This window comes from Macrosteles quadrilineatus, unplaced genomic scaffold, assembly GCF_028750875.1.
Source record: "Macrosteles quadrilineatus isolate MER2022 unplaced genomic scaffold, UCM_ALF_1.0 Scaffold_6__1_contigs__length_79288215, whole genome shotgun sequence".
Classification (NCBI taxonomy): domain Eukaryota; kingdom Metazoa; phylum Arthropoda; class Insecta; order Hemiptera; family Cicadellidae; genus Macrosteles; species Macrosteles quadrilineatus.
This window is the reverse complement of record NW_026542599.1, coordinates 20,729,406-20,746,150: the sequence shown is the minus strand read 5'-3', so window position 1 is coordinate 20,746,150 and position 16,745 is coordinate 20,729,406. Positions and strand designations below refer to the sequence as shown.

The 16,745-nt window shown below is 34.8% G+C and overlaps 1 protein-coding gene across 1 annotated transcript; it reads left to right on the top strand.

Annotated features, from left to right (window-relative positions):
* The first annotated feature begins 1,209 nt into the window (after positions 1-1,209).
* On the top strand, positions 1,210-16,083 carry LOC128996762 (UDP-glucosyltransferase 2-like). The gene is made up of 6 exons (XM_054422215.1): positions 1,210-1,325; positions 8,060-8,311; positions 11,956-12,519; positions 13,524-13,743; positions 14,273-14,492; positions 15,761-16,083. The coding sequence occupies exons 1-6, from the start codon at positions 1,302-1,304 to the stop codon at positions 16,047-16,049; spliced, it is 1,569 nt and encodes a 522-aa protein (XP_054278190.1). The 5' UTR covers positions 1,210-1,301; the 3' UTR covers positions 16,050-16,083.
* Positions 16,084-16,745: the final 662 nt, after the last annotated feature.

Sequence of the window (16,745 nt, the reverse complement as noted above, 5' to 3'; positions counted from 1 at the left end):
TATTACAGTATTTTTGCTGATTCGGAGAATTATTTCTTCACATAACCTTAAAGTTGTGTTGACTGGTAGTGTACATTGTTATTGTGGTGAATAGTGGTAATAGGGTATAGTGTGGTGAAAAATAGCGTTCGTACCACGGACCAAAATGGTTTTGCAGCTCTTGATCATTTTAAGTTCTCGACTTCGTCACGAAATAAAAAAAACTATTTCGAGCCAGCAAAACCTCATTTTCGGCCCTAGGTACAAAATATACTATTAAACAAGAGTAGAATGTGAGTCATTACATATTCGAGGCCATATGTTTTATGGGCGAGATTTATCGAGCTAAGTCATAATATTTAACATGATCCCCTAGCCCTTTTTAAATGCCAAATCCGACATATATTTTATTTCTAACGTAGGTGTATTCCGCTTTGAAATACAAGCTAAGTTTCATATAGATCGATTAGAAAAAATCAAAGATAAAAATTATAATGTAAACAATAAAAAATGAAAGATACCTGGTAAAAAAAAAACGTTTTTGAGAAAACTCTATTCATTACTTTCTTTTTATTTAGATCCATAGAAACATTTCCCGGATTCATTTACTTACGGGACACCCTGTATGAAAGTGGATTAAGCGTAGAAGATTGTTTGGAATTTTTACTTGATCACTTTATTTAAATTTCAATTTATTTTAGATTTACCAATTTTAAAATTTTGTTTGGTAAAGGAACATTTTCATATTTTCTATCAAGTTTCGTCAATGATGATTTCTATTTACTAGTAAACTACTAACAAAAGAGCTTATTATACCCGAGAAAACAAACTCTTTTAACTTTAAAAAATAACGCGTCAAAGTCATTAACAACTAACTAGAACAAGGTCAAAACTTAAACCATTGAAGGTCAACCAGATAGTATCATAATAAATAATTCTTTTAAATTCAAACGTTTTCTCGAATTTGTCCTCACACTGCCCTCGAAATATTATCTTAAAACCTTGAAACGTAAGAAATGGCATGACTCATTTGTTGCTGGGATTCGTGAAGTATTGCGAGTTTAGAATAGTTTGTCCCTAACCCCAACGGCCATGCAAACTTTTGGTTCATTACTAATGATTTGGCCCCGTTAAATATTTGTGAACTTGAGTGGGGGAGAAGAAGATAAGGGGAGTTCACTATAGTGCGATAGGATTAGAGTCTAACCTTCTTATTCTGGGTCTAGACACGGGTTAGAACGGTCGAATCTATTAACTATCGCGAATAGGCTTACAATTTTTATTTGTTTGTGTTTATTTTTCCAAGACTGTTTGGCCACAAGATGAAACGACAGAATGTAAATAAGGTAAGGCTGTTTATTTATTATTATTAAATACATTATTATTTAATATATTGTGCATTTTATTCTAGTGGATTTATTAGGCTACAACCTCAACCACAGACAGGTTGTAAACAAGAGGCAAAACAGTTAGTTTATGAACACGTGTTTCAAATACACTACTTGTTTATCATTGTAACCCGATTGGGGTGTAAATCACTCTATAATGTAGATATACATTGAAATAATTCTTTTTGTAAGTTAGTAAAATTATTTACCTAATAAAACTTAATAAACTGCCACTTTATTAAGTTTATTTTGGAAAATGTAAATAGAATTAGTAATTGTATTGTTAATGTAGTAATTGTAATTTTAAATGGAGTTTTGTACTGGCCTGGCTAATGCAAACTGTATTATTGCTACTTTTGCCCAATAAAATGGTTTGATTTGATCTGACTTAATACATGTTAAAATCAAACATAACCTATTAAAAGGAAGGGCATAACACTATTTGTTTTGTCTTGGAAATAACTTTTAAAACCTAACTTTAAAAAAAATGCGTAATTAGTGCACGGGTCCCCTCGTATGAATATACTAGGCTATTGTATTGGCTAAGCCTTTTGCATGTATAAATTAATAAATACAGTTTTTTAAACACATACTTGCGAAAAATAGGAAACCTTAGGTCAAAGTTAAATTCTTTGTAAAATCTCTAAGCTAATTAATTTCTTAATCATCAATGAACAAACTAGCTATGTATATATCAATGTAATTAGAGTAATGAATAGCCTAAACTTTGGAGAGTGCATATTTAAAACATGCGACCTTTTACATTGATTACGGAAATATTGATTTTGTGACAAAACAAATTAAATAGTTTGTGTCTAAAAGAGTGATACGTGTGAATATTTAGTATTTTTGACGAACGGTTCTCAAATAGGTGTACACATATTAAATGTGAACACCAATTTAATTTATGTTAAACAATTATACTAACTAATTTTATCAGTACTACAGATCAAGCCTATACTTCTATTCTATACTTAAGTGCAATAATAATGTCAAAGATAAAGTGATTTAATACTTGTTAACAAAAATGCTGTAAAATTTGTTACTTTAATATGGAAACATTAATTTCACGTAATTAATTCAAGTAACAAATACTTTTATAAATTGAAAAAACGTTTTGAAAACTTAGAGCTAATTACGTTTGTAGTCTAACAATAAATCAAGCTAATAATAATTACGGTATTCGACAGTAATATATTTATAAATTCTTATAATAAATTATAATTTATCAACCGTCATTCTTTGGATTATTGTATGTATTTTTAAGACTTTTGTTTTGTTGCAACCTAATTCTAATTAATTGTTATCTATATTGTTATACATGCAATTCTCGTTAGTCGTCTACCTCTTGTCAACTTTATGTATTGGCTTAAGCCGTTGTCATGAATAAATAAATAACCTGTATTACTTGTTTGGGTATGAAACAGTCTTAATTGATTACTGCAAAGTATTTTGAACTCAATTATTTTCCATATTGATCGTAAGTTACACCATGGTACGCAGCACTATTATTCAACAGAAATACTTAGCAATCAGTTATGTCATTAGCATTTCGGATAACCTTTTATTTCTTACGCTGTTATCATTGGACTGTTGAGACAATGATTGGCAGACTTCCGGATGATCCTTTCACAACGACCTTTAAGTAAGACTTCATATGAAAGATTGAAGGATTATAAATAAATATGTATTTCAAATGCAATCAGCTTAGATGAATTATTTTAACTCACAACTTAACGGAGCTCATGCATTTTTCCACAGCTACGTATAATGTTTGAAAGTTATTGTCTCTAATAAGTGTGAAAATATTTAGTTTCTAGGAAGAACTAATATAATTAAGACATAATTTAATTCCCGTTCGTGAATTAAGACCAAGTAGAATCATAATAGATTTGTTTAGTTTTATCGATGCAGGTTCATAATAAATTTAAATTTAGACCAAGGACCTTTAAAAATTCAATTTTTTTTTTAATGCTATTGCTAACATACAATAACAGAAAACTTAAGCGATTTGAGTTAATATTTTGAGAGTGAAAAAATAGCAGTAAATGAAATGCAAAAACTGCTTTTCTTGATAAAGATACTGCCTAGTAAAATATGTGTTTTTTTGGTTGTATTACATGTTTGCTAGGCTAGTTAAACCCGATTAATTTAAATACAGTACAAGAGTAAATACACTTATCGGTTCTTAAATTCATATTGGGGGTTCCATCGCAGGCAAAGACATTGAGATTGAAATAAGTATAAAAAAAAAACACAATTATGAATAAAGAAACCAGTAACAATGATTAATTCTTTACATTGCTCAGGAGTTCTACAGCTTATTTTGTCTGAATAAACAAACCGATGTTTATACAAAGCATCTGGCCCTAAGTAGACTAATCAAATTATGTGTGCATTATAATGTGATTGAATAAATTCTACATGGGTACCAACTCAAACAGATAGGTAATAAAAATTAAATATTTTTTAAAATGTAGGTGTTGTAGAAAAACTTATATTTCAATGTTAGTTACGTTTATTGTTGATTTAAAGGCCATTTTTGAAGCTTTCGAATGACAACCTTTAATTACAAACACATTTCATAGTGAAATTCACGCATCATTGTGAAAATCATGGTGGTGGTAAAAACAGGTATTTAGGGAACATTGGATTTAACTATTTTAATTGTAAAAGAGTTATCAAAGGTAATATGAAGCGTCAATTAGAAGTACTAAGGGCAGTAGTCAAACTCACAACACATAAGATATTTATCGTTTAAAAACAGGTTTACCTTAAATATCTAAATCTTGATCAAATAATAAAACTTAATTTATCCGTAATTCCCATGCTGTTTGAGATGGTAATTATGCCTCAAATAGGCATAATTCAATCAATATTTCTGTGTAGTTTTGCACATAATTTTACTCAATACTTATGACCGTATTCAATAATTTAGCTGTGATTGTTTTTCTAAAATATACATTATGTAAGAACTCTTTGGTGTTCATCCCAACGTATTGACAATTCAACATATTTTAATTCCATTCATATAATGGATTTACTTTCTTTTACTTAGGTGATTTGAATAATCAAACCTGAATATTCTGCTGTGGTGATGAGTAAAACTATTGAAAGATAAATAAAATATCATTGAATACATTTAAAACTCATTCGAGTTAAGCTGTTGGCGAGTATTTATATAAGTTTTAATGGACGGATGCCAAGTCAGGGGTTAACTGATATTAAAGCACAATCAGAACTATCCGTGTTACGGATTAATAGTCAGTTCAGTGGCCTGTTTCATAACAGCTTTGAAAATTTCCATAAAAAAAGGTTGAAAAAGGACGTGCACATCTTGTATAACAACGAAGGGGGTCAACAAATCAACAAGGATGACGTAATCAAATAGTGCCTTCTAGATGACTGAGGCAAGATTTATGTGGCATTTATCATTGAAACTTAAATAACAGCAGTGACTTGATTATATAAATAGGTTCTTAAGTAAGTCAGTTGTAGATACAAAAGGCTCCTCTTTAAAATAGGCTTAAATAGCAATTATTTTGCTATTTATATTGCCGTCTAAAAGCGATAATTTAATGTTAATTTAAAACAAATGAATTTTGAGATGAAAATCCAATTGTGAAGTTAAAATAAGCAAATACTTATGTATGTAAGAAAATAATTCCCCTTACATGATGAACCTATGTGTCTAAAGCTGTTCTCCATATTTTTTACTTAGATTAACAGTAAATTATTGTAAAAAAATGCACACATGAAGTTAGAACTGGTCATCATAGCCTCATTTGACTATAGATTGTAGGGATTTCTTTAAATATCACAATTCTAGAACTATTTTTACATAATAAAACTTCGTTTCAAACAATCTACTAGATTTATGTTTCGTTTTGTCAATCTTGATAAGCTAAGCATTCTTTAAACAACTGTTTATTCTATTTAGTCGTGAGTAAATGTTATTGCAATCGCTCGGTCATTCATGGAGACGGTCGGTCTTTACATTGATAATCTTAAGTCTACCACGATAAGACAGCCTTATCGTAACCAAAACTAATTCTACAAAAATACTCAAAGTGGTAAAGTAAAGTACATAAAACATTGTCGTACTTTGAAAACAGGCCAAAAATGAAAGCCAAAGCTTTCATTTTTTTTTGGCTTTGAAAGCCAAGGCCTAAGGCCTTCTAGGCCGATTTCCATCTTATTAACTAAATTGGCTGTTGTCTCCGTGGCATGCTTGGCTACACCGCACCATTTAAGCTTGTGATCGGGGAAGGTGGTTACTTGAAATTCTTTAACACTTCACCAGACACAGGCTTAGCAAGTCCTTGTACTAGGAGGGACCTAAACCTGACACTAAAACATTGCATTAATTGAAGAGGCTAAATCTCAAGATTTTGGATTTTTCTGATTCTCTAGAGTGTTCTTGGAAATTTTAACGCATTTATGGGTTACCACAATTATTGAGGTTTGTACAGCGCAATAGGAACTAAAGTCTGATACAACTTTGTGATATGCCAAAAACGGCAGTTTTTAGTATTTGTTAGGTTTTCATAGTCCTAAACTGGACCCAGCTGTACTTTGTAGTCGGAATTTCAATGGCTTGAAAGGAAACAACTACCCCTAGCTGGTAACAAACATCTAATAGTCATTGAAAAGCCCTCTGGTACTAAGTTCATTCATTTATTTCAACGGCAAGCTCCCAATTTCTAAAAAAAGACATAACTAATAAGAAATGACATTGCAGAGCATTCTCAGAAATTACATCTAAAAGATCATCATAAAGACACATGGGCCTAGCAATGAACCTTGTGGAAGCCTTGTTACAGTCATAAATTTAATTGGAAAATCCCTTAAATTTTCAAAACACAGTTTCGAATAATTGCTGATGTAGTAACATTTTCTTGGCTATTGAGTGTCAAGATTCAAGATTCAAGATTCAAGATTCAAGATTTATTGAGCCGTTCAGTTTATAACAATTGGCCAAGTCACTAACACTAAACTAAAATACAAAACAGAGATGCATTCCTCTTGATTCACAAAACAATGTCCAAAGAGCACATACAAATGTCCAAAGAGCACACCATGCATAATAGATAAATAAATAAAAAAACTGCAAAACAAAACTGTAAAACATGCAGCGGAGAAAAAAATATAAAAATTAACAAAGCAGAGAAAAAGCAAAAAGGAAAACTTAAAAAAAAACCACACTCATACCTGTAGGCAAGGTTTAGGTAGTATAAATATATGTATGTATTTTTGTTTTCTTTATTTCTTTCTAATTCATTGTGTGGGTATCTGAATTCCAGAACTCCTGCAAGGAGTAAAATGGGTTTGCCACCAACCAATCCTTAACACACCTAGCAAAAGCTTTTGCAGGTTTCCTTCTTACTTGCAGAGGTATGGTGTTAAAAAAGGCTATACCTGCAACAGGAAAAGAATTCAAAGTTTTGGTTAGCCTAACCCTATGTCTATGTACATTAGAAGAGCTCCTGGTTGCATGGCTATGTACACTACTGTTCAGACACATTGTGTCTTCCTGAGCCTTAATTTCTAATAAACATTGATAAATATATACATTATGTACAGACATTATACAGTTTTCTATTAACAAGGGTTTGCAATGCGCAAGCTGCTGGGCTCCGCAGAGGACTCTGACAGCTGTTTTTTGCAAAAGCAGAACTTTTTCTACAGCAGGCGCATGTCCCCAGAGTCTAGTGCCATACTGTAGGTGGGATTGGAAAAAGGCCATATATGCGAGACGTAAAAACTCCTGGGGCATGTCAGCTTTTAGACGTCGGAGTAGGTATATTACCCTACTAAGTTTGTTACAAATTTGTTCGATATGGTTTGTCCAATTTAGCTGCGGGTCAAGTACAAAGCCCAGCAGCTTGACAGGCTGATCAAAAGCATTAGGCTTTTTCTTAGACAGACTAAATGTAATGGTTTGAGTTTTTGCTTCATTTAGAGTCAGTTTGTTCTCTCTGAACCAAACAGAAGCAGTTTCCAACAACTGCTGGACTGCAGCCCTGGAAACGCCGAAATCACTGTCACCAGAAAAGAGAGTAGTATCGTCAGCATACAACAGTACATTACCAGCAACTCTGAGATATAGATCGTTCATTGAAACAATGAAAAGAAAAGGACCCAGTATAGAGCCCTGTGGTACCCCATACTTAACATTAAGCTGGCCTGAGTTGCTTCCATTCCAAGAGACAGTTTGCGTTCTATCAGATAAGTAAGATCTGAGGATTGAAAGAGCATTACCCCTCACTCCATATTTTTCAAATTTAGACAGTAAAAGATTGTGGGACACACAATCGAACGCACGAGACAGATCACACATCATTACAGATAGAGAATTCTTAGCTTCAAAGGCGTTCAGAATAGTTTGTACAAGGAAGTCAACTGCCTGGACAGTGGACTTTCCCTTTCTAAAACCAAATTGAGCAGGGGTGAGAAGGTTATGCTCCTCAAAGTGTAATTAACTATTTGAATACGTTTCACTAGGTTTAGAGCAATGATATTGAGTATGTAAGCTTATTGTTTCACTTTGAATTACGTTAAACTGTAGGCGATTTGAGACTAGATCATTCTGAAAACCCATTTAAAAAAAATTATGTAAATAATTGTAGGCCAATTCTTATTACTTTTTTAATTAAATTTAAATTTTATTAATGTTCCTCAACTGTTTCCAGACTGTGTTGACGAGCCTGACGTTATGCTGTTTCCTCGCTGTTACTCAAGGAGCGGAAATCCTTGCCTTTGCAGTGAGCAACAGCTACTCCCACTTCACCGTGATGGAGCCACTCTTCCTACAGCTGGCTGCGAGAGGACATCAGATCACTGTAGTCTCCAGCTTCCCGCAGAAGAACCCTCCGCCAAACTACCACGACATTGCCGTGGGACATCTTCTCGTCCCTATCCAGAGCAACCTCTCCGTGCAGACTGTAAGTGCATTATTTGTCTTTGGACTTAAGCTCTAAGCAGATCTCTTCAGGCTAAACATAGAGGTTGTGGCATTATCACTTAGAAAAAATCATTTGGTGATTAGGTGGGATTTGAACCCGGGAACTTAGAGACTTAAGTCCCACGCTCTATTGATGGACCAGCTCACTCCCCTGTAAGTGCATATTATTATGTTCATGTGGGGATTTAAGGATTGAAAATATATTAAGTTTATCGCCGGTTCAGTTCCATATTCAGACTTGTCATTATGGCAACACTGACTTTCCAGTGAAGGAGTAAAATCATTATACGAAACGGTTATAAGTAGTTTGTATTCTAATTTAACATAGTTCCGTGAGCTTCGCACAAAGTGTGGGTACAGTCCAACTATTTTATATCATAGTTTTAAATACTTTTGATATTCTATGTAGTATAACATATCAAAGATTTGTGAATTGTTCTGTAAGTTCTTGGGTAAAAAGTAATTTTACATGCATAAATCAGTAATTTAGAGCAACAACCTTTGCGGTGTCCTCCTGATTGCGAACAGTCCAGACTGCGAACATGTTTGGGTCTACGAGGTGGAGGGGGTCGTCCGTGGGGTGGGGACGTTTCCTGATTGCGAACACATTTTGAGTGGTCGGGGTTTTCAATACTTTCATAGAAACCCTTAACAGAATGATTTAGCCTAAATCACAACTTAAGACTGGTAATATACATAATGGAGAGGATGAATGTTCTTGAAGACTCATATCTTTATAGCAGTCATAATTTTCGTCGAGTTTAAAAGACCACACTAAATGCTTATATAACTAATTGAAATGCTCACGCTATTTAATAGCGCTTTAAAAGAATAAACTCTTCTTGTATTTTCTGAGACTAATTATTAGACACCTCAAACGTTAAAATCGGTCCAGAAATAACGTAGCAGTTTTGTTTACAAAAAAAACCCCTCACGTATTAATTTTAGATATACTGACTATGGTTTAACATAATTAGCCGAAATAACATGCATTTGCCAATATCAAAATCCAAACTCAATCATTACCTAAAAAAAACATCGTCAACGAGCAATTTAAGTAGCAACTAAAACAAATACAATACTTACATACATCTTACGTCCGAAATATCATGTATATGCATTACACATTACAACACCAATAATTCAATCACATTTCCAACTCAATCATTACCTAAAAACATCAAATACAAGCAATTAAAACTCACGTTCAACAACAGCGACTAAACCATCTTTACCATCTTTACAGATTCCAAAATATTTGTTCGCAGTCTGGACGACTCATGTTCAGGTAGTCTACTGCATTTTTGAGGTGTTCGCAATCTGGACGATTTTACCCTTGTTCGCAATCTGGACTGTTCGCAATCAGGACACAACCCACTTTGCGGCTCAGTTCAGCTATGTCCGTTCATTTTAGAGTCCTTGGGGTTAGCGGCCGTCTGGATAATTTCAAACAGCTGTTGATGGGTTATTTATCATCCAATATTATTTTTTCAAATTACAAAGTAATTGAAATTTAAATACCTAGTGCACTGTGGGGTCAGAGTTTTTCTTTGTACTTTTGTAACTGTTTTCAAGGGAGTCAATGGTGGCTTACGGCCATCTTGGTATTGCCTGCCATAAGAGCAATGTTAATTTTGTTAACTTCAATCAGCCAATGAAGGATTATTTACCATTTAAAATATTTTGTCATATACCAAAGTGATTGTAGTTTAAATATCTAGTGCACTGAGGGATTAGACATTTTCTTTTACCGTACTTTTGTAATTGTTTTATATGGTTCCAAGGACTCTTGAACTTTGGAAATGGGATGTTTATTGTTCTCAATTCCGTTTAAGATAGTTTTGTCGTATCTCGAAATGCATCTGCTGGCAATGTATCGAGCACCTTAAGCACAATGTAAAAAGTGCAAATTGAATTAGTGCAGTGACTTTTCTAAGCCGGTCAAACGATATCGTACTCTTAAATAATTCCACTGCTCTTTGCACTCCGTAACATTTGACATATCAGGAGACATATTAGCTTTAGAAATCTAAGAGATGTTACAACCACCACAAGGTTTAGATTACTTAACTTGGAAAGCAAAGGTCACTCGTAGTAGATACTTCAGATTTTTTTTCTGTTCGAACGTTATTATTGAAATTTTGAACTAAACATATGTAACACGGAGCAAACCATCGCTCAGTTCTGGTATTGATTTTGGGATGAATAATTGATATCTGACTGATATGTTGGACGGCACAAGTATGTCCTATCCCACGCGTACGTGATATTTACAAAAGAACTTCTGTTACATATCTTGAGTTATAAAATATCACAGATACATGTTGACTAATATTATGTGCTTGCTTAGTAACTTCTTCAAAATTTGAATTGGTTACTGAATAATACTAAATACTTTGTTCAAATACGCAAACACTAAACAGTGATGTATAGCGTTTAACGAGTTACTTTAAAAACATCAACGAGTATCGGTAGTGCAGCAATCATGGCTGCATGAATTTAAACCAGAATAATTTAAATGTCTTTCAATTAAAATTTAGCCTAATGTAAGTTTTTTTAGCCAACTCTGGAATCAACCCGCCATAACCAAAGTTATCAAGCTGTGGCTTACATAACAAATGTCCTAAAGAAACATTCTTATTCCTACTGTAATTTAGAGATATGTAAATGAATATATGAGTCACCCTTTTCTCGTTGTTTCAAGAGTATTTGCTCATTTACTTGAGTGGAAGAGGAGGTCGAAGTAAGCCTACACAATATCAGGAATGTTATGCAGCACCCACTGATAATATAACAGAAAACTGTATTGTCTGAAATCATAATTGTAACGTAGTTGGACGGAAAATAAACACGTTTTTTTACTTTTAAATGCAACTGTCATAAAGCATCCAAACACAAGAGATATTGTGTCTGCTACGTTTTTGAAATTGTTGGCAACATAATATAGTCACGTGATACCAAACCATAGATTGAGAATTGGGATATTTGAGTACGATACAGTTTTAGGCTTGATTCTTTAGTTGTAAATAGTATTTCTTCAAAATAACTATATACCACAGTTAGATATTGTATATTATTGCAATCATGCTTGAAATGGAAAACCAGGAAATTCTATACAATGTTTTCCGTCCTTTCATACACAATCACTAATGCTTTTTATAAATTCTTTTTGATCATTTTTGAAGGTCGTAAAACACAATCTGCCAATCAGCCAATTTGGTAAATGCCATTAAAAACTTTCCTCTGCTAAGATTCCCGGAATTTCATTTATTGTACTAATAGATTCAACGTTCGTTGTACATTTGAATTAAATCTATAACTGTAGAATATACAAAGTTTTTAAGGTTAAATGGTATTGGTACCGAATGGGGTTTAACCAAAAGTTTAGTCCTATAATAGCCTTATGTAAAACTAGCATTGCATCTCACTCAATCATAGCTCCCAATGTATGCATGCAATCCTATGAAATTAGTACAACACCTTCACTGTAAGTAAAACCAGAAAACCTTATGTTAGGGAGTTCCTGGAAGCGTTACCACTCAAACTATACAGTTAGTTGACTCAAGATTTAACCTCAATGTACACGAAACAAATAAACGCTTACCAAATTACCTTACTGTTTAGGCCACCGAAATGGGGAAGGATTCTTTCCGCAACATGGTGGAGATCTGGGACGCAGGTACTCGAATGTGTGAGAGAGTTCTCAAGTCCGGAGAGCTCCGAGACCTCTACAACTCCACGGCACACTTCGACCTAGTGATCGCCCACACTTGGACCTATGAGTGTTTCTCCGTCTTCGCACACAAGTTCAACACACCCATCGTTTCCTTCGTGACCAGCTCGGCACTCCCATGGGTCAACCCTAGGGTAGGCAACCCCGACCACCCGGCCTTCGTCATCAACAACTTCCTGAACGTGGACGAAGACATGAATATCTACCAGAGGACTGTGAACACTGTGGCCTGGCTGTTTTCCACGCTGGGAGTCGGACCTTTGAACTATGAAAGGTCGGATGCTTTTGTGAGGAAGTATCTTGACCCAGAGGCTCCTTCCGCGGTCGAGACCATGAAGAGAACTTCTTTAGTGATGGTCAATAGTCACTTCACTCTTCTTCAGTCGAGGCCTTTCGTACCAAACTTTGTTGAAGTGGGTGGAATCCACGTGAAGGACCCGAAACCTCTACCAAAGGTAGGTTTAGATTGTGTATTGATTGACGTTAAGTCTGTTTGTAAGATTATGATGTCAGCCATTTCATTTTTGACCACATTATAAAGATATGTGGGGAAAATGTATTTGTTTATAGAAAAAGTTTTATTCAGAAAAAAAATTGATCTGCTCTTATGAAATGAAAATGCTTCTTTATTAAGGTGAACTAATTAACCTCTAACAACAAGTCACAACAAGCGGTTACAATTAACCTCTAAGTAATAATAATAATACATGTCATGAACAAAAGTAAAATTCTTCTCCTTAAGCGTATTTATTTAAAACGTATCGAGAGAATCAAGACCTTTTTTGCATTCTGAAGAGAAACCTAAACACTTCAGTCAAGAGTCCTTGGAGCCTAGACCCTCTAACTCATAAAACAATAAAAAAAAACTACAAAGAAAATTTCTAGTCCCTCAGAGCACTAGATATTTAAATTATAATCACTTTGGTATTTAAAAAAAAACTATTTAAAAAAAGTAAATAACTCTACAGTGGCTATTTTAAATTAAATAAATTAACATTGCTCTTATGGTGGGCAAATCCAAAATGGCCGCTGGATCCATGGCCTCTCTTGGAAAACGATTTCTTATTCCACAGTATCCTAGATAATTAAAGTATCGTACTTTGGTGTTTAAACAGTATTTTTGGATGATACTAAACTCTTCAGCAGCGGTTTGAAATCATCCAAGATGGCCGCTAGCCTCCAAGGACTCTAAAGTGCAAATATACACCATTATCAATGTTAAAAATAAGTCTATAAAGTTGTCATAGTGCATATATTATATATACACGGGATTTTTGCCGTGGATATATTTTTCGGGCAAAACTTGGTTACGCAATTATTTCGTCATCCACCCATTAGATAGAATTAATGTCATTATGTTTGGCGACGGCTACTGCTGGTACTTTAACATTTTTTTAATGATACAACAAATAACCAGTTTTGTATATATAAAAAGTCTTCTACAATTTCTTTTGCACAGGATCTGCGCAAGTTCCTGGACGCAGCAACTGAAGGAGTTGTAGTGTTCAGTCTTGGATCGATTGTCAGATCCGCCTCGATGCCTAATAGCTCTCTGAAGGCCCTCATGGATGCTTTCGCCGAACTTCCACAGAAAGTTGTGTTCAAGTTCGAGGAGGATGTCCAAGACAAACCCAACAATGTTATGTTGAGAAGATGGCTGCCTCAGAGGGATATCTTAGGTAGGCTGATTAAAAAAGCATAAAAGAGAATGGATGAGCCAACATCAAATTTTGGTTGCAATATTGTGTGCAACGGAGCTGCAAAGTTAGTGTATAGGGTTTGTTAAAGTTGCTGTATGTTTTGGGGGCTTATTTGGTAATTTTCTTTTCTTAGAAAAAAACAGCTTCATCCCAACTATATTCTAGTTATTCCATTTCACGAGTGTTTCTTATGTGTCTAACTATTGGAGTGACTTAGATTAGTTGTTAATTAAACTCTTTGTATAGAAAATTAATCTTTAATGAATAATATTTAACTATAAATGGGACATTGGTAAGGTGAAGTGGCAATGTTGTACCAGTTATTATATCAAGTCAAATTGTAATGTTTTTGAGTTTTGTTATGTATCACAATTTTATGTTGTTTTTAAGCTATTATTCCTATTATGTAGGGTTGACCTTTATTTAAAAAACACTTACCAACTGTGCGTGACTTACATCCTACAAGAGTCTTTCTTGGACACTTTTGACCATTACGTTTTGTTCTCAGAACACCCAAATGTAAAAGCCTTCATGGGACACGGTGGCCAGTCCAGTACCATAGAAGCTGTCTACACCGGCACACCCATGGTGGGGCTTCCACTCTTCTCAGACCAGTACAGCAACATTCGTTCTCTTGTGCTGCGAGGAACAGCTGTCCAATTGGATGTTAGACGACTTACCAAAGAGAGCGCGTCGCAAGCACTGCGTCAGGTGTTACAGGACCCTAGGTATGTTATACAGGTTATACACAGTAGTTTAATATAAGCCTCACAAGTGAAAAAAGGTTCTTTCCAAATTGTGTTAGGCGTAGGCTTTTAACTTTAAGCATATATGAAACATACTCCCCAATTAGGTATCTCAACCTCCAGGATCACCCGAAGACAATTTTATTGCTAGTTCAATCCGGTGAACTGTAGAGGTCGTGGTTTGTATACAATTAGTTTTTTTGTTATTTCAGTCATTTTAATCCTCGTTTGACCAAATACACATATCTAATCATAAACAATAACTCATCCGCTAGTTTTATAACCAACCAGTGCAGTAATAATTAACTAATTAACTAACTAATTAAATTAACTCTAATAATGAAAACAAAATGTCGTTGACTCTAGCAATCAGTGTCACCAACATGAACTAGATACTAAAAACGAGCTTAAAAATTTACAATGGGTGGTAATTGTAAATAACTGCCACCAACACGCTATCGCCTCAAATCAACTGCTTTCATTATTATTTTTAATCTGGCTAAAGTTTTAACATAGGATTGAGAAGTATAGCTCTCTTGACAGTTAAAACTTGGAGACAAGCACAAACTCAGCTACTTTAGTTTCAAAAAGCAGGTGTCTACACACTTTTAAGGATTTTGGAAGAGGACATAGTCCTAAAACTGTCTTAGTAGGGATTTAACACTAAGAATATCACGATCACGTAATGTCATATATGTGTTATTAGATACTAGTACAATAGATCGTACTATAGCTGAGACAGTGCTGTAATTTTAATTGAAATAATCGCATTTGTCAACCAACCAACAATTCTTCTCCTAATTCAGACTGTATAAGTCAGTTTTATTGTTATCTGTTGTGAATTTCAGTGAAAACCGTGTCATTGCGGTCAGACTATTCGTCCTTACGTTTAAGAGACATCTTCATAGGTTAAGCCGAGATTCAATCAATCGTCCCCAAATTCTGACGCCGTTTTGTAATCTTGCTCGATCGCCCTGAAGATGGCCGAATGTAATGTGGCCGAAACGTCGGTAGTTTCTGTTCATAGCCAAGTGGCGGGGTTGAATCCTAGACGAAGACCGAGATTGTTTAAATATGAGTGACGACCGTTGAAGCCTGTCCATGAAGATTCTGACACCGTTGTTGTTATTATACATTCTAAAAAAATACCGGCCGTGGAAGCCTTTGAATGAAGATAAATCTGTCAAACCATAGCTATAGATAGAGGTTTTAAAGGAGTATTGAGTTTGATTACCTTCTTTATGTTCTAGCTACAAAGAAAACGCCCGCCGGCTCTCCCAAGAGTTTCGCGACCGCCTCGCCTCCCCTTTGGACACAGCTGTCTACTGGACAGAATACGTCCTCCGCCACCGCGGTGCCCCTCGACTGAGGTCAAGGGTCGCTGACCTCCCATGGTACAGGTTCCTGCTACTAGACGTCGCCGCAGTCCTCTCACCTGTTTTAGTATTAGCTTATTTTGTAGTCAAGTTCCTAGTCAAGTCCACCCTGTATTATGTCTTTAGTGTGTTTGTTAGTACAAAGAAACCAAAGTATGACTGATATTTTAGGTTAGGTTTTTGTAATAAAATTTATAAAATCCCAATTGTGTATTTATGTCCCGTTTTTGTAATTATTGTTGTTTTAGTAGTGGATCTCTGTGAAGACTGACTGATGAAACAATACTGTTTATACAAACTATGAACTTATTGGCAGTGGTACGGGATGGTGGGCACAAAAAAAAATGAAGTGTAAAGTGGATTTAAAAGACATATTGATTAAAATTGGTTGGAACCACAGCCAACTTAAACTCCAGGCCGCGGCTTGGTAGAACTGGCAACGTCGCAAGTAGTGCCGTTTAGCGCCAGACGTCCCATGCAAACATGTCAGACTGGTGACGCCCTCTCATTTATACATATTGTTGAACAGCACTACTGACAGTGTTGCCACATCGAACGCCGTGGCCTGGAGTTAAGGTCGCTTTGGTGGAACGCTACAAAATGATAATTTTTACTTAATATTGTTATAAAAGTCAGTTAAATAATTTAATTTTCTATCCCTTAGTAAAACAATTCCGACTAATGAAACAGCTCGTAGAAAAGGCACCACTCTCCAACAATAATCCTTAAAATACATACATAGAGCAGTTCCTCATCTCAAGTTATAAACTCAATGAATAAGATTGTTGCTACTTATTTTTTCTAACAATGTCATGTGTAAAATTACATCATAACACTTTCTATATGACTGTCACTTTTG

Bases quoted from the DNA above. Each gene is read 5' to 3' on its own strand.
- LOC128996762 (XM_054422215.1), top strand. From the start codon at position 1,302: ATGAAACGACAGAATGTAAATAAG. The intron at 8,312-11,955 runs GTAAGTGCATTA...CTTACTGTTTAG, and splicing joins GCAACCTCTCCGTGCAGACT to GCCACCGAAATGGGGAAGGA. The intron at 14,493-15,760 runs GTATGTTATACA...TTTATGTTCTAG, and splicing joins CAGGTGTTACAGGACCCTAG to CTACAAAGAAAACGCCCGCC.